At 41.6% G+C, this 21,854-nt stretch overlaps 1 protein-coding gene across 3 annotated transcripts in view; it reads left to right on the plus strand.

The window, feature by feature from the left end:
* The window catches only part of Eif2b3 (eukaryotic translation initiation factor 2B subunit gamma), a 134,752-nt gene extending 113,033 nt beyond the window's left edge, over positions 1-21,719 (plus strand). For 2 of the 3 annotated variants that reach the window (XM_004872912.4, XM_087214913.1), the window contains 6 exons: positions 946-1,073; positions 3,080-3,270; positions 6,309-6,386; positions 6,865-7,013; positions 17,521-17,624; positions 21,556-21,719. In XM_004872912.4, the coding sequence (XP_004872969.2) occupies positions 946-1,073; positions 3,080-3,270; positions 6,309-6,386; positions 6,865-7,013; positions 17,521-17,624; positions 21,556-21,608 (703 nt within the window). In that variant the 3' untranslated portion in view covers positions 21,609-21,719. Of the gene's footprint in view, positions 1-945; positions 1,074-3,059; positions 3,271-6,308; positions 6,387-6,864; positions 7,014-17,520; positions 17,625-21,555 lie in introns of all 3 variants that reach the window. The other variant, XM_087214912.1, reaches the window with a different exon arrangement.
* The last annotated feature ends 135 nt before the right edge of the window (positions 21,720-21,854 follow it).

Below are 21,854 nucleotides of genomic sequence, written 5' to 3' on the forward strand. Positions count from 1 at the left end.
GCAGCAGAACCACTGAGCTAAATCCCCGGCCCTAGATAAAAGATTTTAACAAGTTAGAAATAAAAGAACTTCCTTAACCTAAATAAATAATAAATAGAACTTGTTTAACCTAATAACCTACAGTAAACTTAGAGCAATCATCCTTGTAAGTGATAAAACAAAGAGCCAGGCATAGTGCCACACACTTGAAATTCCAGCACTCAGGAAGCTGAGGCAGGAGGATAGCCACAAGCTCAAAGCCAGCCTGGGCTACATAGTGAAACCATCTCAAGAAACAAAAAAAAAGAAATAAAAAGAAACACTATCATATCAACAAGAAATACAATAAATTTAGGATTAGTCTAACAGAAGATACACAGAACTTTTTTTTTTTGGTTGGTTGGTTGGTTTATTGTGAGACAAGATCTCACTACGTAGTTCAGCCTGGTCTTAAATTCACCACATGTTGCAGGCTGGCTTTGAACTTGTGCCTATCCTCCTGCCTCAACCTCCTGAATACTGGGATTTCAAATGTGTGCCACTATGCCTGGCTACAGAGCTTTTATGAAGAAAAATTTTTAAATATTTTTGAAACTTTCAAAAGACCAGCATGTTGTGCCTTTTCATGGGTTGTTGCTAATGAAGAGTCTGAGCACCATGTTTAAGTCCATACACACATGTGTATGCATTATAAACATACATAGACATACACCATGTAGATGGGACTTTATGGAAGACTATTTTCTGCCTTAACTAGGGTGAGAAATGCTCAGATTTAATGCACTACTCCTAGCCTGAAGCTGATAAAGACAGCTCAGATCCTTTGCTCCACAATTGCCAAATCATTCCATACTTGATCTCTTTCATTTCAAGATGGTAGGAGAGGATTTGGCTTGTCCTTGCATCCAGTTTTTGGTCACAGTGTTCTAGTCAGATTTCTCATATTTGGTAACTCTTTCTTCCTAGATCAATCACTTCTATCCGGAGTGAGCTGATTCCATACCTAGTAAGAAAACAGTTTTCCTCAGCTTCCTCACAACAGGGACAAGAAGAAAAAGAGGAAGATATAAAGAAAAAGGAACCGAAATCCTTAGGTCAGTCCTTGGGTTGGTGCACTAAGAGTGTCACAGTAGGAGAGAGTGGCTGGGCAGCTTAGCCCAGCCCAAGAGTCCTGTCTTTTTCTTTTCTCCATGGCTTATAATCTTTTTAATGTATTGTTGAATTCAGTTAGTAAGTGTTTATTAAGGATTTTTGCATCTACATCTACGTTCATCAAGGATATGGGCTATACTGTAGTTTTCTTTTTTTTGTTGTGTCCTTATCTGGATTTGGTATCACAGAATCCCTGTCAAGGCAGCGGACTTTTTTCTAGTCTATGGGGCAAGACAAGGTAGCTGACCCCACTCCCGAGCTCTGCATAAGCTTGCTCAGGCAGATTCCATCACTGTGCTTTTCAGGGATGGGCTAGGCATGCTTCCAACTCCATTTCTGGTTCATAGCTCTGTTCTTTTCTTTTTTTTTTGGTACCAGAGATCAAACTCAGGTCCTTGGGCTTGCGCAGCAGGCAGCGAAACCACTGAGCTAAATCCCCAGCCTCATAGCTCGGTTCTTAACATTGGACCATTATGTCTTTAAACTCTGCTTGCTATTTCTTTGCTCCCTCGTTTTTCAGTCTCCGGGCAGACCAACTTCTTTTTTTTTTGGTACCGGGGATTGAACTCAGGACCTTGCGCTTTCGAGGCAGGCGTTGGAACCACTCAGCTAAATCTGCGGCCTCAGACCAACTTCTGATTAAACTCGGCCTCTTCTGTCAAGGGAAGGCAGGTGAAGAAGTATATAATTATAGTCCAACCAGAGACCAACTAAACTGTCTCCATTGCAGGATCTGAAAATGAGATCTGTCTTGGTTGATGTCATATTCCTAGTCTGTGACCCAGTCCTGTGTTCATATATGTTCTGAAAAAAAATATTTACCAAACTAGTAAACTGAAACAGTATAGAGTAATGGTTAAAATTATAGGCCTTGAGCTATTGTGCTTCTCCTCACCGTAGCCCACCCTACATCCACCGGGGTATTTGGTTTTTGTTTGTGTGGGCCCGCCCACCCCGCTGTGCTCCTCCCCAGCCCCATACTGGCGATCCAATTTAGGACCCTGCTCTTTTGAAGCAGGCTGCCACACCACTGAGCTAAATCCCCACATGGGGTGTATTTTTTAATCTTGCTTTTTTCCTATTTTACTTGGCCCAAGCTCACTCTGCAGAGCCAGTTTCTCCCTCACTCTTCACTTTTACTTTTTAAATGAACTTTGTTTTCAAAAGAAAAGATTAGGGCCGGGGATTTAGCTCAATGGATTGGCCACCTGCCTCACAAGCCCAAGGTCCCAAGTTCGATCCCTGTACCAAGAAAAAGAAAAGCTTATAGGGCCGGGGATTTAGCTCAGTGCTTTCGCTGCCTGCTGCGCAAGCACAAGGACCTAAGTTCATCCCTGATACCAAAAAAAAAAAAAAAGCTTATAGGATTTGGCCTCAGATAACCTGGGTTTGATTCTGACTCTTATCTCTGTGACCTAAGGCAGGTTACTCAAGAGTTCTCAGTTTTCTTGTCATAAAATAAAAGATCTAAAAGGGTTGTTATAAGAGTTTCAAAGCCAGAGGCCAAGTACTCCAGCTGCAAGTTGTGTGCTGTTTCTGTCACAGCACAGCTGCCTGATAATGGTCACAGAGATGAGCTGCACAAAGCAGGCGTGGCTATTCACTAACACCTGGATATCTGTTTGTATTTTTTCATGATTTACAAGCATCATTTATTTTATTTTCCTTAGTGGTACTCATTGACCAAACTTGCTTTTAGGACCTCTTATTACGCATTTTTGTAATACAAGAAAATATACTGGCTCTTTCCATTTGACTTAGTCTTCCAAATTGTAATGGGATTTCCCCAGGGTGGATACTTCATGGTGACTTTCAGGGTGAAGTGTTAGCTATACCTTTTTTCAAAACTTGCCTGAGTCTGTATCTTCTCTGTCTCCTCTCTCTCTCTCTCTCTCCCCATCTCTCCCTCCCCCCCTCTACTTACTTAGTTTGGGTGTTTGTTCTAAAGATATTTACAGTTTTATAAAAGAAGCCAATGCACTGACCTCGGCTCCCTATGATACCTGCTGGAATGCCTGTCGCAGAGATAGATGGGAAGACTTGTCCAGGTCACGGGTGCGCTGTTATGTGCACATCATGAAAGAGGGGCTCTGCTCTCGAGTGAATACGCTGGGACTCTACATGGAAGCAAACAGACAGGTGAGAAGATGGGTTTAGAAAAGGAATCAAGGAGCTTCTGCCTTAGAAATGGACTGAGCCTTTTGTCTTATTTCTTCATTAGGTACATAGTAACTTATTCAGAATCTCTCTCGTTCGCAAGGCTGAGCATGGCTTGGAATGTCAGGGGCGGTCATTGAAGTACTCAGGTGCAGCAAAAGGGAAGTAGAGGGCCTGGTCCATCGATCAGGACCTTTACGGCTCCAAGAAAAGGCTTAGATCTCCAGGAAGGCTAACTTCTGGCCTCTGGCTTCAGCAGCTATCTCCTATTCTGTCCACAATGGGAATACTGTACCTATGGTACTTATTTCATCAACAAGCAAATAAATACTTTGTTATTACTTTGTTGAGGTAAACATAGGCACAGGGAGAAGGCTTCCTTAAGAAAGTGAAGGAGAAGGCTGGGGATTAGCTCAGTGGTTCCACCACCTGCCTCACAGGCACAAGGACCTGAGTTCAATCCCCAGTACCAAAAAAAAAAAAGTGAAGGAGAAAAAAAGAAAAAGAAAAGAAAGTGAAGGAGACCAAGTGTTGTAGCACTGTAATCCCAGCACTCAGGAGGTTTGCTGCGAATTCAAGCCAAGCCTGAACTATATAGTGAGACCCTATCTCAATAAATAGTGAAGGAGAATCAGGTATGGTTTACACACCTATATTCCCAGCATTCTGGGAGTCTGAGGCAGAGGATCATGAGTTTGAGGGCAGTCTGGGCTACATAGAGTTCATGTGCAGCCTGGACTACATGGTGAGACCCTGATTAAAAAAAAAAACCAAAGGGGGCTGGGGGTTTAGCTCAGTGATGCCGCCACCTGTCTCACAACACAAGGTCCCGAGTTCAATCCCCGGTACAAAAACAAAAACCAAAGGGTGGTGGGAAGAGACAGAAACGGGGTGGCGGGGGGGGGGGGGGGGAGCAGGGGAAAACAGAGTGGCTAGATGGCAAACCTCAAGGAAGGAATGTTTATGAGAGACTGTCTGGTAGAAGTCTTGCCCCTCTTTTCTATTCCTGTAGTTTGTGAGATACAGAGAGTTAATAGCTTCCACTCAAAGGGATGCAGTACCCTCCAGGTCAATCAGGAAGTAAAAGCATGGGGTAAAAAGAGGAACAGTGAAGAAATGGAGGATGTAGGTGAGCTCTTTATTATGTAGTCAGCATAGGAGGAAGGATTTAGGAGGGAAGGATGGTAAGACTAGGAAACAATACGGAGACATAAAGGATTGAGGTGAGATTAGGAAAAGATAATTGAGGGAACTACATTAGGTGGCATTCAAGGATGATAGGGATGAGATTATAAAAATATTAGCTAAAGGGCCGGGGATATAGCTCAGTGGTTCTGTTGCCTGCCTCAAAAGCACAAGGTCCCGAGTTTGTTCCCCGGTACCAAAAAATAAATAAAATAAAAATATTAGCTAAAGGCATTGTTCCTGGCTCTATGGAAACTGTCATGACTGATGCAGACTGAGGTAGGCAGTGGCATGGGATGTAGAGTAAGGATATTATTAAAAATTGAAGGGCCAGGGATTTAGCTCAGTGGCACTCTACCTCCCTGGCAAGCGCAAGGTCCTGAGTCCAATTCCCAGTACCAAAAAAAAAAAATTGAGATGCCCCTAAAGAAAACCTGGCTCTGGAATCTTCAAGAGCCACACCAGAGAGTGGCTATAGCCTCAGCTCCAGACTTCAAGTTGACTTCAACCTGTACTGGTTATAAATCCAAGGGAATCCCAAGCCAGAGAGCTATGAGAAATTGCAGTTATGTTTACCTATGACTGGAGTCTGTCAGGCTGACTTGGAAGCAGGTTTATAGATAGCCTTAGGCTGGAAAAGTATCCTCTGAAGTGCCAGTAGGGTCTGTGGCAGCAGACAACCCCAAAGGGCCTTGGTTAGTGTCTTAGTTTCTTTTCTCACCGCTGAGACACAATGCCTGACACCCACAAGATAAAGGGGGAAAGATTTATTTAGCTCACAGTTTGTAGAGGTTTCAGTCCATAGTCAGGTGGTTCCAAAGCAGGGTGGCATGGCAGAGAGGCATCACAGAGGAGAAATAGTCCATGGTGTGGCAAGCAGGAGGCAGCAAAGAAGCTGCGAGCCTACCTTTCCCTTTTATTCCATCCAGGCTACTGGTCTTGTGGGTGGTGCCATCCACACCCAGAGTAGAACATCTGTCTTCAGTAAATCCATTCAGCCATGCCCAGTGCTATGCTAATTCCAACCAGTGGAGTGATTTAGTACCATACACTCTTAATCCTAGTATCATACACCCTAGATCCAGCCAGTTCTGAAAAGCCCTACCTCTGAGCCCATGAGGCTTTGTGGGGAAACATCTAGACACAAGCCATAACAGTTGAATTTAATAGAAGACCAGGGACTGAAGGATTAGCTTTCATATGCCAGTTTGACCAGTGACCACCATATACAGTGCTCCAACCAGCATTCTGCCTGTGCTGGAGAATCATAGGGCACACTACCTGTGCCTTCCTAATGCGCCAGTAGCCAAAGCCCCTGTACCCCTAATCTTGTCAGTGTTAGTATGAATAGTATGACTCCCCCTCCATTTTCTTTTGGCTGGTGAAAAACATGGATTTCTTAACAGGATCAGTCCTAATTGTGAAATTTGTCTTAACATTGCTTATCCGCCCCCCCCACCCCGCCCCTTGTACATAGCCAGAGTAGCAGGAGCTGAGCAGGAACCTAGGATGATTGTGCCAACACTCATGATATTCCTTGTCCCTATCAGGACTCCTTTCCTAAGAAGTGCTGCGTGGGTACCTCAAAGGCTTGTCTCCCCACTGATAAGACTTTCACAGAAGAACATTCTCAGCTAAGAGACTGAGGATACAGCCATCTAGAAGCTAGTGCATGAACAATCCAGATCCTGGGGGACATGCAGCAGCCTCATTCTCCCTCACAGAGAGAAAGCTGTGGCTGGGAACTTCCCACATCTCTGACTGGGCATTGGGCTCTACCTAAGGTCTTTTTAGGCATTTTTCTGGTCTTTACTGACTGAATCTCTTTCCTCAAGGTGCCCAAATTGCTGTCTGCTCTTTGTCCAGAAGAATCATTGGTCCATTCATCAGCCCAGATTGCTAGCAAACATCTGGTAAGTGTTAGCATGGGCAAGGCTGTCATAGGACAGTTTCTGGAGGACGTTGAGACTTGTCCTTGAGCCCTCTACCTCCTTAGCCCTAGAGAAATCCTATCTGGGTCTAATAATAAAATCTCACTCAAGCCTTCCTGGGAAGACACTAACCCTGAAAGGAAGGGTTCATTTAGTGTTGGACTGAGACACAGGGGTGTTCAATCCCTCTTCTTCCACCCTGATTTGAGCACTGTCCTCAGGAGAACATATCTGTGCACCCAAGTGGGTGGCTGTATACATGTGTCCATTTTGTTTTATTTCCATTTGAGTTGGTATCAGGGGTTATATGAACTTTTAGCCTGAGAAATAAGAATGATGGTCCCTTTTGCTGAAATGTCTTTATGGAAAGATTTCATCAGACCCCAGCTCAAGGGATCTGGGGATCTAATTTACAGTTGGTTTGGATGTATAGACAAGCTTTTCTACTTGCCTTTTGTAGGTTGGAATTGACAGCCTCATTGGACCAGATACACAGGTTGGAGAGAAGTCATCAATTAAACGCTCAGTCATTGGTTCCTCCTGTCTCATAAGAGATAGGGTGACTATTAGCAATTGCCTTCTCATGAACTCAGTCACTGTGGAAGAAGGGTATGTTTCCCCTTGTGCCCTCTTGAGCCAAGACTCCTGGTATTCTGTAGGAGGCATGGAGGCCAGCCTAGCTCAGGAAAGGACTAACTTTGGGGAGAGAAAGAAGGGGAATGGAAAAAAATGGGCCCCTTGAGGTCATAGTTTTGCCCCATAATGATGTGTTCTCTCAAAGCATTTCTAGCACTCTCCTTGTTCTTTATAACAGTCATGGTCCTGGGAGAAGTGGCCTTCTTTTCCCTTGGTATCCGCTTAATGAGGACAGCCACAGTAGTGAGCCTTTGGTAGTACTGGGATGGTACTGCACCAATGACTAAGTGTCATCCTCTCCTGTCTCAGTACCCAGACTGGCCCTAAAGAAAACAGAGGGCCTAAGAGGAGTAAGTGTATGAAGGGCCTAGGAGGAGTGGATGAGCCACACTCTGCTTTTGAGGGCAAGCTTCCCTACAAGTTGTAGAGAATCTTCCTCCCCCCCGCCCTTGGGAATATTCCTCATTCGGAGACATTTGAGAGTGTTCTAAAATCTTGATTTATGAACAGCCTGGACTTGGAGTGAGAGGACTTCTATGATACTTAAATTGAGATCCTTCTTATGGGCCTCAGGTTTTTCTGTGTATAAAATGTAAGCATAGGTGGTAGAAGAAAGGAAAAACTTTTTTTCATTCAATAAATATTCATTAACCATATATTAGGCCATATTGGCATTATTTGTTGTCACACATGGAGAAATGCCAATTTCTCATGGCCTAAGCCATTACTGAATTTCTACAATGTGCTGTCTACTTAAGTGAAGCAGCCTTACCTTTTTTTTTTTTTTTTTTGGTTTGGGGTGTGTGTGTGTGTGTGTGTGTGTGTGTGTGTGTGTGTGTGTGTGTGTGTGTGTGTGTGTGTGTGTGTGTGTTTTGGCACATTTTCAATATACATAATGATAACATTTATCATAGGGAATTTGTTCCTGTACATGATATATCTTGCTTCTTTTTTTCCTATTCTCCCCTTTGACCCTTTTTCTCCTCCTTTATTTACAAAAGCTTTGTTTCCATTTTTTCCTTCTCTTCTTTTTTTTCTTGTCCTTTCTTTACTTTCCTCCTCTCCCCTCCCTTGTTCCCTTTCTCATTTAAACATTTTCAGGAAGAATATTTTAAGATAAATTATTTTCAGGATTTTTTTTTTTGGTACCGGGGATCAAACCTGGGACCTTGCACTTGCAAGGCAGGCGCCAGCACCACTGAGCTAAATCCCTGGCCCCTCAGGGTTTTTAGAAAGAGAAGTTTTTCTTAAGATAAATCAGGCCAAGAATAGTGGTGCATAGCCATAATCCCAGCACTCGGGGGGCTGAGCCAGGCAGATTGCCATGAGTTTGAGGCCAGCCTGGGCTACATAACTCAAAGCCAGCCTAAAGGGCTGGGGATTAAGCTCAGTGGTTCCACCACCTGCCTTCCAAGCACAAGGTCCCAAGTTCGATACCAGGTACCAAAAAAAAAAAAAAAAAAATCCAGCCTGAAAAAAAAAAGAAAAAAGTGGGGCCGGGGATTTAGCTCAGTGGTTTCACTGCCTGCTGCGCAAGCGCAAGGACCCGAGTTCAAACACCGGTAGCAAAAAAAAAGAAAAGAAAGAAAAAAATCACACACACAAAGGGAAAAAAAGATAAATCTTTTTTTAAAATAAATTTTGTTTTATTTTATCCCATTCTCCCCTCAAGCTCCTTCCCCATCCTATGTACAAAAGCTCTGTTTCCATTTTTTCCTTCTAGTTTCACTTTTTTATTTTTTTTTTCCCCATTAACTTTATTGGTACATTTTAGGTATACAATACAGTTACATTCATCATTGGGATCTTGTACCATTACATGAGTCTCTTGGTTCTTATTTTTTTTCCCCTTCCCTTGCCCTCCCTTCACCCCCTCCACCCTTCCCTATTTGCAAAGACCTTGTTTCCATTTTTTTCCTCTTCTCATATTTTTTCCTTTCCCTTTTTTCCCTTCCCCTACCCCTCCCAATTCCCCTGCTCTTTTAGACCTTTTCTTCCTGTTACACAGTATCAGTTATACATTTTTTAAATTACAATATTAAGATCTAGGAGACATTACCACAGATTTTACAGAATTTAAAAGGATATAGAAAACATATTACAAAAATCTGTTTTGAAATAAATTTGACAACTTCTAAGAAGTAACTAAGAAGACAAATTAATGAAACTAACTCTGGAGGAAATACAAAATTTGACTAGCACCTATTAAAGAAAGTATATTCCTAGCTTGAAAACCTACCTATGTGACAACAGCAAGCTCATAAACATTTTAACTGATAAATTATATCAAACAATTAAAGCAGAAAAAAGATGGAACACTTCTCCCTTCATTTTAGGAAATCAACATTGTACTAATCCTAAAGCTGGATAAAGATAATAGAAGAAAAAAGTATGAACATAGATAGAAATTTGTTTAACAAAACAAACTCTTAGAAGTCAGATCTGGCAGTACATAGAAAGTGGTTTTTATTATAGGGATGGCAGTGTTGGTTCAGCACTGGAAGATCCACCCCAAAAAATAATCATTTTAACAGAGGAAAGGAGAAAGCCATATGATCCTGTCACTAGTTGGAGAAAGAGTATTGGACTAAATTCTACAGCTGTTCATGGTAAAAGCTATCAGGAGACTAGAAGTAGAACAGAACCTTTTCAACAGATCAAAGACATGTACTTCATACTTCCAACAAAAACTCCTTCTATGAATGAAGATGATACAATGCTTTCTCCCTAAAGTGGGGAACAAGGGCATATATGCCTACTCTTCATCTGTCCATTAGACTTTGAAACATAGGTCTAAACCAAAATAGTCTGGCAATAAAATGATACTACGATAGGATTGTCACGGCAGAAACAAAATCTTTATATGTAGATGAAATGATCATCTACAGAGAAAATACTAAGAAATCTCTAGGAGCCCCTAGAACTTGTACTTGAATTTAGCAGGATTAGAAAACACAAGGTATATATAAAAATTCAGGTCTGTGTATACTTGCTATAAATGAAGAACTGGATATTGAAATTTTAAAGTTATGTAGGAGAACAAAGGACCCAGAAAAGCCAAAAACAAAAACCAAAACAGTGTTGGAAGACGTTTAGCACCCAATTTTAAGACTTCTTCTAAAGCTACAGTAATCAAGGGAATGTTGGTGTAAGGAAAGACATATAGATCATTTGAATAAAACAGAGAATCTAGAAATAGAACCACACATATATGGTCCACTGTGTTTTGACAGATTATTTAACATTAGCATTTTATAGAATATAAACTCGATTCAAGAGCCAAGGAAGAGATAGTGTCTTCAGCAAACGGCACTAGAATACCTGGTATCCATATATAAAAAATTAACCTCAACCCTTTTTTTCCATACATGAAAATAACTTGAAGGGATCTATGAACCTAAATAAGAAAGCCTAAAAGTGTAAAACTTTAAGAAGAAATTATAAGGGAAAATATTTATGAATTAAGGGTAGGCAAGAACTACCTAGGATACAAAAACCATGATGTATAAAAGAAAAAAAATTGATGAGATTCCATCAAAATTTAGAACTTTAAATGACATCATTAAAATGAAAAGTAGTCCTTAAACAGACCATATTTACAATGCATATAACCTATGAGGAGAATATATAAAGAATTCTTAGAGCTCATTAATAGACAACCCAACTAAAATGTAGACATAAGAAGATAAATATCCAGTATAGCACAAGGAATGGTGTGCAATTCTAGAATCAGAAACATACTAATCAGTACAATAATAAGATTGAATTATACACTCATTAGGGAGATGAAGTCAAAAGTTTTAAAAGCCCTGTCATGACTTTTTCTTTTTGTTGGATTCTCCCCCTTTGGGTTTAATTTGTCACGACCAATGGATTCATTCTGCTGGGTTTCCTGGGGTTGTGATCCTCATTGTCTTTTCCTAGGGTATTGTCTAAAATTTTTTGGAGTGCCGGTTTGGTATTCATGAAGTTCCTGAGGTGCTCTTTGTCATGAAAGCATCTTATTTCTCCATCAGTTTTGAAAGATAGTTTTGCAGAGTACATCAATCTGGGTTGGAGGCTGTTTTCCTTTAGGGCTTGAAATACATCACTCCAAGCCCTTCTTGCCTTGAGGGTTTGCATTGAGAAGTCTGCTGTGATTCTGATGGGCTTTCCTTTGTATGTGATTTGTTTCTTTTCTCTCACTGCTTGTAGAATTTTGTTCTTCTGTTGGATTTCTGGAATCCTAACTATTGTATGCCTAGGTGTACATTTTTTTTTTTAATTAAGGCTAGCTCGAGTCCTATATGCCTCACTTACCTGTATGTCAAGTTCTTTTCTCCTCCTTGGGAAGTTTTCTGCCATCACTTCTGTGAAGAGTTCTTTTATGTCATCTGCACTCTCTCCTCTTTCTTCATTGACTCCAATCAGTGTTATGTTACTCTTCTTTGCATCATCTAGCAGCTGCTGGATTGATTTTTCATGTTCCCTTACAATTTTAAAGCAATTTTTTCTTTCATATGTGAAATTCTATCCTCACATTGGTTCATTCTGCTGCACAGACTTTCGATGGAGTTTTTAATCTCTTAGAAATCTGTTTGTATCAGTTTTATGGATTCCATTTGTTTCCTATGTTGGGATTCCATCATATTCCTCAGATCCTCTATTTTTTTATCTGTGTCCTCTCTAGATTTATTAATCATGTCTTGCACCATGATTAAAATCTTTGCTGTTATCTGAGTAATTATTTCTGATTTCATTTTTCCCAGATCCTCTTTTGTTGCCAGTTCAGAGAGTCCAGGTGATTGAGTATCAGAGTGTTCCATCTCATTTCCCTTTGGGGTTGCTGTAGGTGATCTGGAAGGCTGTTTTTGAGGCTTGTTTATGTGTCTTCTCATTTCCACGGGGGGCGGGGGGGGTGCTTCTGGCGCCCATGCGGCTCACCTTCTGTGCCCTAGGAGCTTGGGATAGCAGCAGGGGAGCTTCCTTCTGGGTGCTGGGACCGGCTGAGCTTCACTGCCCTAGGAGCCTGGGATGGAGGCGGGGAGCTTCCTTCTGGGTGCTGGGACCGGCTGAGCTTCCCTGCCCTAGGAGCCTGGGATGGAGGCAGGGAGCTTCCTTCCGGGTGCTGGAACCCGCTGAGCTTCTCTGCCCTAGGAACCTGGGATGGAGGCGGGGAGCTTCCTTCCAGGTGCTGGGACCGGCTGAGCTTCACTGCCCTAGGAGCCTGGGATGGAGGCAGGGAGCTTCCTTCCAGGTGCTGGGACTGGCTCACCTTCTTGGCCCTAGGAGCCTGGGATGGCAGCGGGGGAGCTTCCTTCTGGGTGCTGACTTCACTTTTTTAAAAAAGATAAATCTTAGGACCGGGGACTTAACTCAGTGGCACCACACCCGCCTTATAAGCGCAAGGTCCTGAGTTCAATCCTCAGTACTGGGAAAAAAAAAAAAAGATAAATCTTATATAGAAACTCAATATTTAAAACCAATAAAAGCACAGTTGCTCTGAAAATAGTGAAGAGGAGGTACTTGTCTCCTATATGATACAAAGCAGATTTATAAAACAAGTTTTGAAAATCACTAGGTTAGATCAGCCTGAGATTGATTTTAGCTCTGACATCTGTTGATTTCTATGCCCAGGAACAGACAGGAAAAAAGGATGGGGAAGATTGCAAAGCCAGTGAAAGTTGTGCAGGCTCTCGTAGTTGCCAGTGAAAAATCACGAGAAGCCACGGAGATGGAAGTCTCAGTATGTTGCCCAGATTTAGCCCCTCCCAATAGCTGGACTGCAGATGTAAGCTACCACATCCAGCTTTGGGAGAAACTTTAGAGAAAGGAGCTACCTTATGAAGAGTGACTACTAGAAGACAACAGACAGATTGAAGGGAAAAGTATCATAATAGAAACCAGGAAAGTTGGTGAATGTGTAGATATTGGCCACTGCTCTCTGTCCTCACCCACCCCACTTTGCTTACCTGACATAAAGTCTTCCAGAGTTTAGTAGAGCCTTCTCTGTGATATCTGACTGCCCAAGAAGAAAAACTAAATTTATTTACATCAAAAAATTTCTAGGCCAGGGATTTAGCTCAGTGGTGCCGCCACCTGCACTACAACCGCAAGGACCCAAGTTCGATCCCCAGTACCAAAAAAAAATTTCTATGTATAAAAAAACCTGAGAGCCAAGGATTTAGCTCAGTGGCAACTGTGCCTGTCTCCAAGCTCAAGGTCCTGAGTTCAGTCCCCGGTACCAAAAAGAAGTGATGTAAAAAAGTAATTTCTGTATAACTATGCAGTCAGATTATGCTGTACTAAAGTTTATGAATGACAAATTCCATTCTTGTGCTTAGATCTTCTGATCAGTTCTTTTAGATTCCACTCCTAAATATGAAGAGATGACTGAGGATTGCCAGAAATCTAAGGAAAGCCTCTATCATGGAAAAGAGAGATTAAATCAAATAGGGATGGTTCCAAGTTTGAATAGTTCAATTTAGGGGCCGGGATTTAGCTCAGTGGCACTGCGCCTGCCTCACAAGCACAAGGTCCTGAGTTCAATCCCCAGTGCCGCAAAAAAAATAGTTCAACTTAGGATATTTTTTACTTTATGGTGGTGTGAAAGCAATACCCATTGAGTAGAAAACAAACTGAATTTTGATCTTTTCTCAGGCTAGCAATATGCAGTATAATGATAATATTTTTGCAAGCTGCATTTCCTAATCCACCATGTGATCATAAGGGTAAACAACCCATACTCTGTAGTATACTGTGTTGCTAAGCTATGATGTTTGGTAGGTAAAGTTTTTTTTGGGGGGGGGTTGGTACCAGGGATCGAATGGTAGGTAAAGTTTATTAAATGCTTTTTTCACTTAGGATATTGGGTTGTTTTGTTTGGTTTGTTAGTTTTTGGAGGTTTTTTTGTTGTTTTTCTTTTGTTTTGTTTTGCTTTGTTGTTTGAGACAGGGTCTCAAAACATAGTACAGGCTGGCCCAAACTCTTGGCAGTCCTCCTGCCTCAGCCTCCCAGAGTACTGGGATTATAGGCATGCACCACCACACTCAGCTCAGGATATTGTTAATTTACCATGACTTTATGGATTTACATACTTCCATTGTAAGTCAAGAAGCATTAGTAGAGCTGGGGATGTGGCTTAGTGGCACAGTACCTGCCTGTCGAGCATGAGCCCCCGAGTTCGATTCCCTGTACCAAAAAAAAGAAGCATTAATAGAAAAAGCAATTTAGAAGAAATAACCTCTGCAAGGAGAGAAAAGTACTTTTAAACAACCTATCAGTACTAGGTATATAGCTCTTCCATAGCATGCATGAGGCATAGGATTTGATCCTCAGCACTACAAGAACACAAAACCAAAAAATCCTGTCATTTCAAAAGAATTAAAAAAAAAACCTCTAAGCAATGAAAAATATAACGAAGGAAAAATTCAATATAAGAACAAAATACAGGGGCCGGGGATATAGCTCAGTGGCGCTATACCTGCCTGGCAAGTATAAGGTCTTGAGTTTGATTCCTGGTACTGAAAAATAAAAATTTTTTTAAAAAGAACAAAATACAGGCCAGGCATGTCTGTAATCCCAGAGTACTAGGATTATAGGCATGCGCTACCACACCCAGCTCAGGATATTGCTGACTTACCATGAGTTTATGGGTTTACACAGGAGACCAGTCTCTCTTCTGAACCAAGATAATGTTCTCTAACTTATTTTCCCATCTTCATCTTTCTTTCTCTTCTGAATCTGTCCTTCCACCCTCCTCTAGGTTAGAGCATGAGTTTTGGAGTCAGAATAAGAAACCAAATTTTCATCTGTCACTTAATAGCTTTTTAGAAAATTGTCCTTACCTCTTTGTGCCTTAGTTTCTTATTGTAAAACTGAAGTACCCTGTAGGTTTATTGAGAATACAGGTACTAAGAAGAGTTAATAAACATGAAACATTTAGCCATGCTTGGCACACAGAATGTTCTTTGCCTTTATTGGTTGTTGTTGCTTTATCTCACTTCTCAAAGGCAGCATGCTGCTAGTGTCTTCCTAAAGATGTAGTGGTACACAACTTTAGTCCCAGCCCTGTGAGGCTGAGGCAGGAGGATCACAAATTCAAGGCCACCCTGAGCAATTTAGAGATACTTTGACTCACAAAACAATGCAGAACAAAAAATATATATATATATCTGATTCCATCCCTATTCTATTACAAAACTTTTGAAGGCTCCCCATCACCTTCAGAATAAAGTTGGAACTTCAAAATTTCTCTTGATCTGGCTCCAGTAATGAGTCCTGGCATTTAGAGTGACTAAAAATGGTGGCACCACTGAGCTAAATCCTTGGCCTAAAAAAACACACTATTGGGCCAGGGATTTAGCTCAGTGGTTTCGCCGCCTGCTGCACAAGGACAAGGACCCGAGTTCGATCCCCAGTACCAAAAAAAAAAAAAACCCACACTATTAATGGGTATAATTTGAAGTGAAAAGGCCCTTTCTAAACAAGAGATGCAGTCTGCTGAATCACAAAGAACTTGTGGTGGTGGATCTGGCAACTTTATGGGACATGGAGGAAACTTAGGGGGTGGTGGAATTTTGGCCGTGGTGGAAACTTTGGTGGAAGAGAAGGCTAAGGTGGTGGAGGAGGTGGCAGCAGAGGTAGTTATGGAGGAGGTGATGGTGGATATAATGGATTTGGAGGTGATGTTGGGAACTGTGGCAGTGGTCCTGTTACAGTAGTAGAGGAGGCTATGCTGATGGTGGACCAGGATATGGAAACTAAAGTGGTGGATGTGGTGGGGAGGAGGATATGATGGAGAAAATTTTGGTGGTAGGAACTACAGTGATTTTGGACATTATAGTGGACAACAGCAATCAAATTATGGACCCACAAAGTGGGGCGGGTTTGGTGGAAGAAGCTCTGGAAGTCCCTGTGGTGGTGGTTATGGATCTGGTGGTAGAAGTGGTGGACATAGTAACAAAAGGATTTTAAAAACAATAGAAAAGAGCTACAGTTCTTAGCAGGAGAGAGAGTGAGGAGTTGTCAGGAAAGCTACAAGTTACTTTGAGAGAGCCATCCCAAATGCATTAGAGGAACTGAAAATCTGCCACAGAAGGAATGATGATCCATAGGCAGAAAAGTGACTGCAGCTTAAACAGGAAACCCTCTGTTTCAGGACTGTCATGGCCACAGTTTGCAGAGTGCAACTATTGATCAGTGCAATGTAGTAAGAATTAGATATACATTCCTGAGTTCTTTTTATCTGTTGTAACTTTGTCTTTTTCTTTTCATTACATCAGGTATATTGTCCTATAAATTGTGGTAGTGGTACCAGGAATAAAAAACTAAGGAATTTTTTTTTTGGTACCAGGGATCCAACTCTCAGGACCTTGCACTTGCAAGGCAGGCAGCAGAATCACTGAGCTAAATCCTCGGCCCAAAAATAAAGGAACTTTAAACTTTTTATTTGGTTTTGAGACAGGGTCTCGCTCTGTAATTCAGACTGGCCTTGAACTCGCTGTGTACCCCATGCTAGTCTTGAACTCATGGTGATCCTCCTCCTTCAGCCTTCTGAGTGCTGAAATTACAGACAGGCACCACCATGCCTGGCCTTTAAAAATAATAGTCTAGGGCCAGGGATGTGGCTCATTGGCACCGCCCCTGCCTTGCAAGCGCAAGATTCTAAGTTCAATCCCTGGTGCCAGAAAAAAAAAAAAAAAAAAAAACTCTGACAAAAACTTATTGTCCTGGCTGGGGATTTAGCTCAGTGGTGCCACACCTGCCTCAGAAGTGCAAGGTCCTGAGTTTGATCCCCGATACAAAAGAAAAAGAAACTTTATTGTTCAGGTTTAAGAGTCAGTCAGTCCTGGGCCAGGGATTTAGCTCAGTGGTTCCAGCGCCTGCCTCGAAAGCACAAGGTCCTGAGTTCAATTCCCGGTACCAATAAATAAATTAATTAAATAAAGATCATTTGAAAACATTTAAAAAAAAAAAAGTCCTGGACCGGGGATTTAGCTCAGTGGTTCCACTGCCTGCCTCACAAGCACAAGGCCCCAAGTTCAATCCCTGGTACCAAAAAAAAAAAAAAGAATCAATCAGTCTTATCCTGGGCATCATTTTGTTTTGTTTTGTTTTGTTTTTTGAGAACTCACTATGTAGGCCAGGCTAGCCTTGGACTCATGGTGGTCCTCTTACCTCAGTCTCCTGAATGCTGGGATTACAGACGTGTGCTATCATGCTGGCCAAAATATCTGTTCTTTTCAGGCCTTGGAGAAAGGTCATTATGCACATATCTCAACTCTGGAATTGCCTAAAACCCAGTCATCCTTTGATCTACCATTATGTTTTCTAGTGATTTTATTTAATGTTTTCTAGTTTTCTTGAAGCATTGTAGCCATTAATTGGACTGACCAGCACTTTTTGACATAGGGAGGAACCTGAACCTCCAGCCAGCAGTGGTAAGGATGGTGATGAGACCCATGAGTTCTGGTTAATTTATTTGTCTGCTGTGTTACAGAAGCAACATCCAGGGCAGTGTCATCTGCAACAACGCTGTGATTGAGAAGGGAGCAGACATTAAGGACTGTTTGGTTGGAAGTGGCCAGAGGATTGAAGCCAAAGGTAAATAAGTTGCAATCACGGATATCATTTTTTACTTATCTTATTAGCACAGATAATCCTTAATAGGGAAGATGGGAGAAACAAGCACATACATGCACTGCAGGTGAGAGCATAAATTCATGAAAGCCATCTTTGGAGAACAGTTGACATCACTATAATGTTTTTTCATTGGTTTTCTGAGACAAAAGGCTACCCTTGAACTGGCTATGTAGCCTGGACTGGCCTCAAAGTCATGATCCTCCTGCCTTATCTTCCCAACTGCTAGGATTATAGGCAGCACGCTTCTGGTTTCCCCTGTCATTTGTTCGCTGCCTTTCTTTGTTTCTTGTTTTGTTTTGTTGAGGGCAAGGGTATTTTATTTTTGTTTCTGTTTTTTGTTGTTGCTTTGTTTTGTTTTGGCTTGGTTTTGGTGTTGGGGTTTTTTGTTATTTTTTGATTTGTTTTGTTTTCTAGTACCAGGAATTGAACTCAGGACCTTGTACTTGCCAGGCAGGCATGGCACCACTGAGCTAAATACCCAGCCCTCAGGCTCAGGGTTAGAACCTGTTGCCTCACTCAGGCAAAGCATTCTACTCTACCACTGAGCTACATCTATAGCCCACTGCCTCCTTTCTACAATATACTGTTTTCCCTTGAAAGCTTTCTGTAGCTCTTTTTACCTTACAACCCATCATTGGCCAGCTTCCAGAGTATTCCCCTAAATTTTTTGAGCACTTTAGCTTCTGGTTCACAGTCTTCCTCTGCCATTCCTCATTTTTTCCCAGTATCTTAGATAATTTAATCATACTCATCAGTGAATTATCCAGTTATCAAACCCCCAGCTTTATCATTCCCTGAACTATACCCAACCCCCAATACAGGGGATTGAACCCAGAGCCTTTGCACTGAGCTACATCTACAATTCTTTTGTTTTGATTTGTTTTGTTTTGTTTTTTGTATTCTTTTAGTTCACAGTCTCACTAAATTCCCTAGACTGGCCTTGAACTTGCAGTCCTCTTGTCTTAGACTTCCAGAGTACTGGGATTATAGGTGTGCACCACTGGCCCAGTTTATGATTCCCTGAACTCTGTGTGTGTGTGTGTGTGTGTGTGTGTGTGTGTGTGTGTGTGTGTGTGTGTGTGTGTGTGTGTGTGTGTGTGTGTGTGTGTGTGTGTGTTACTGAGATTGAACCCCAGAGCCTTATGGATGCTCTCTATACCTGATCTACATCACCAACTCTTCTCTGAACTTCTTTACTAAACTTTACTTCCTTTCAACTTTAGCTCTACACTTACATGACCAGACCCTATCTTTGTCATTACACCAAACCACTGAAATCATTCATGTGTCAGTAACTGTTAAGATACTATGAATAACTACACTGTTCCTTTACTGCCTGCAAGGTTCTTGTGGTGAAATAGAGAACAATATGATGTAGAGTTAAAGGTATGTATTAGATACATACAGTGGTTTCACAAAGCAGAAAGTGAATAGTTCAAAAGGGAAGGTACCATATAGTAATTGTCTTAGTTACTTTTCTTGCTGCTGAGACAAAATACCCAGCACCCAAAGTTAAAGGAGGAAAGGTATATTGTAGCTCACAGTTTGTAGAGGTTTCAGCTCATAGTTGGCTGGCTCCAAGGCAAGGTAGCACAGTAGAGGGGCATCACAGAGGAGAAACAGTTCAGGGCATGCAGAAGTCACCAAAGCAGCAAAGAAGCAGCAAGCTATGGGAGCAGTCCTTTCTCTCCCTTGTATTCTATCCAAGCTACACATCCTTAGGGAAGGTAGCACTCACACTCTGGGTAGGACACTCTTAACCTACCATCACCCCATTAACCTCAACATCATATCCTTAATCCCATCATTACATACCCTAGATCCAGCCACCTCCAAAAAGCCCCACCTATGACCACATGAGGCTTTGAGGGGACGTCTAGATACAAGCCAGAATAGTAAAGGAAGATATCGTGTAGTAGAGATGCTGGATTAGGGTTACAGTTTGATGGGGGAAGCCTGTAATCCCAGCATTCAGGAGGCTGAAGCAGGAGGATCACAGACAGATTAAGGCCAGCCTGGGCTACATAGTGAGTTCAAGGCCAGCCTAAACTATGTAGCGAGACCCTGCCTTAAAAAAAAAAAAACAAAAAAAGAACCCTGCATGTCTTTTTGGTATAAATGGAGAATAGTGGGAGATGAAGCTAGAGAGATAGGCATAGGTCAGGTCATAGAGGGGCCTTAAGAGTTAGGACTTCACAAAAAATAATAATAACCAATATTTACTGAGTACTCACTTATCCTTTAATTCATTAATTTATTACAACAGTAGGCAGTTTTATAGTAGTTCCTCTCTATGGTTTTGCTTTCTATGGTTTCAGCTCTTTCAATCAATCATATGTCAAAAATATTAAATGGAGGGCTGGAGATTTACCTCAGCGGTTCTGCTGCCTGCCTCACAAGCACAAGGTCCCAAGTTTGATCCCCAGTACCAAAAAAAAAAAAAAATTAAATGGAAAATTCCAAAAATAAACAATTTGACAGTTGTAGTGGTGCATGCCTGTAATCTTAGCACTGAGGGAGGCTGAGGCTGGAACATGGCAAGTTCGAGTTTAGCCAGGAAGTTTAGCAATTTAGCAAGACCCTGTCTCAGATATAAAAAGGATTGGGGCTATAGCTCATCCCAGAGCCCCTAGGTTCAATCCCCAGTACTGCAAAAAAAAAGAATTAGACAAATTTTAAGTTTTAAATTGCCTTCTGTTCTGAGTAGCATGATAAAATCTCATGCTGTTCCTTCCACTCCATCACATCCAAGATGAGAATCATCTTTTGTTCAGTATATCCATGCTGTACACACTCCCCCCATATTGGTACTTTGTAGCCATCTTGGCTATCAGACCCACCTTCATGATATCTCAATGCTTATGTTCAAGAAACCTTAACAGTTTGTCAAACACCTGTGTCTTTTTTTTTTTTTTTTTTTTTTTTTGAGACAGGGTCTCGCTGTGCAGTTCAGCCTGGCCTTGAACTCACTATACTATGTAACTCAGGCTGCCCTCAAACTCATGGCAATCCTCCTGCCTCGGCCTGCCAAGTGCTGGGATTACAGGTGTGTGCCACCATACCTGGCCAATACCTGCATCTTTCACCTTACTTTATCTCGTCCTGTAAACACTGAATTATTTTAAATCATCTTAGGGAAAAGGGTGAATACAGTGAAAATAAGACATTTTGAGACACAGAGACCACTACATTCATATAACTTTGGGTACAGTGTATTATTACTATTGTTCTATTTTTTAATTAGTTCTCATTAATCTCTTATTGTGCCTAATTTATAAATTAAATTATCACAAGAATGCATTAAAAACATACATAGGAGAAAACATCGTATATATAGGGCTTGGTGCTTTCTGTAGTTTCAGGCATCTGCGGAAGATCTTCGCACTATCCCTCACAGATAAAGGACGACTTCTGTATTTCCATAATGTATACGAGCTATTTCGCTTTCTCCTTTGAGTATCTCCATTTATCCTTTAGCCTCATTTCTTCTCTCCTTGTTTCCTATCCTCTGATCACATGGAAGTATTTCATGTTCCCCTTTCCCACATCCCCATGTCTTTGCCCATGCTGATCTAACAGTCTAGAATGCCTTTCTTTTGATTGCTGCCTGGAAGAATTCTATTCATCCCTTATGCTGGAGACCCAGCTTCAGATGTCCTCCTATGGAAGCTTCCCCAAAGCCAGGGTTTAGAGAATCAGTTCCACTCTTCTACGAAGGAAGATGATGTCCCTCTCACAGCCCCTTCAGCACATCATAGTCCCAAAAGCTTCTCAGGAACAGAGCCATAATAGAGAGGAGTAAATATTTGCTGACACAGAATTAAAAGCATTTGGATTTGTAATTACATCTTTTCCTGCCATTTCTCAGAAACCTTTTCCTTTTCTTTTGTAGCAAAACGAACAAATGAGGTGATTGTGGGAAATGACCAGCTCATGGAAATCTGAATTCCAAGCAAGTCAGACTCCTTCTTTTTGGCATCCAAAACTACAGATGTTGGCTGGCCCACCTGTTTGACTCTGTATTTATTTTCCAATAAAGAAGGACTTCCAAACACATTCCACTTGGAGCAGTTCCAGGCTTTGCATCGAGTGGGTTGCAGGTGTACAGTAACTGTTCACGTGTGACATGGTAAAGACCATTCAGAGCAAATGTGTGGAACAAGATAACACAGCGGCCTACCTCTTATGTAC

The sequence above is a fragment of the Heterocephalus glaber genome, unplaced genomic scaffold (assembly GCF_053883595.1).
Source record: "Heterocephalus glaber isolate CG9 unplaced genomic scaffold, H.glaber_assembly_v1.0 deba00001451, whole genome shotgun sequence".
NCBI lineage: Eukaryota > Metazoa > Chordata > Mammalia > Rodentia > Bathyergidae > Heterocephalus > Heterocephalus glaber.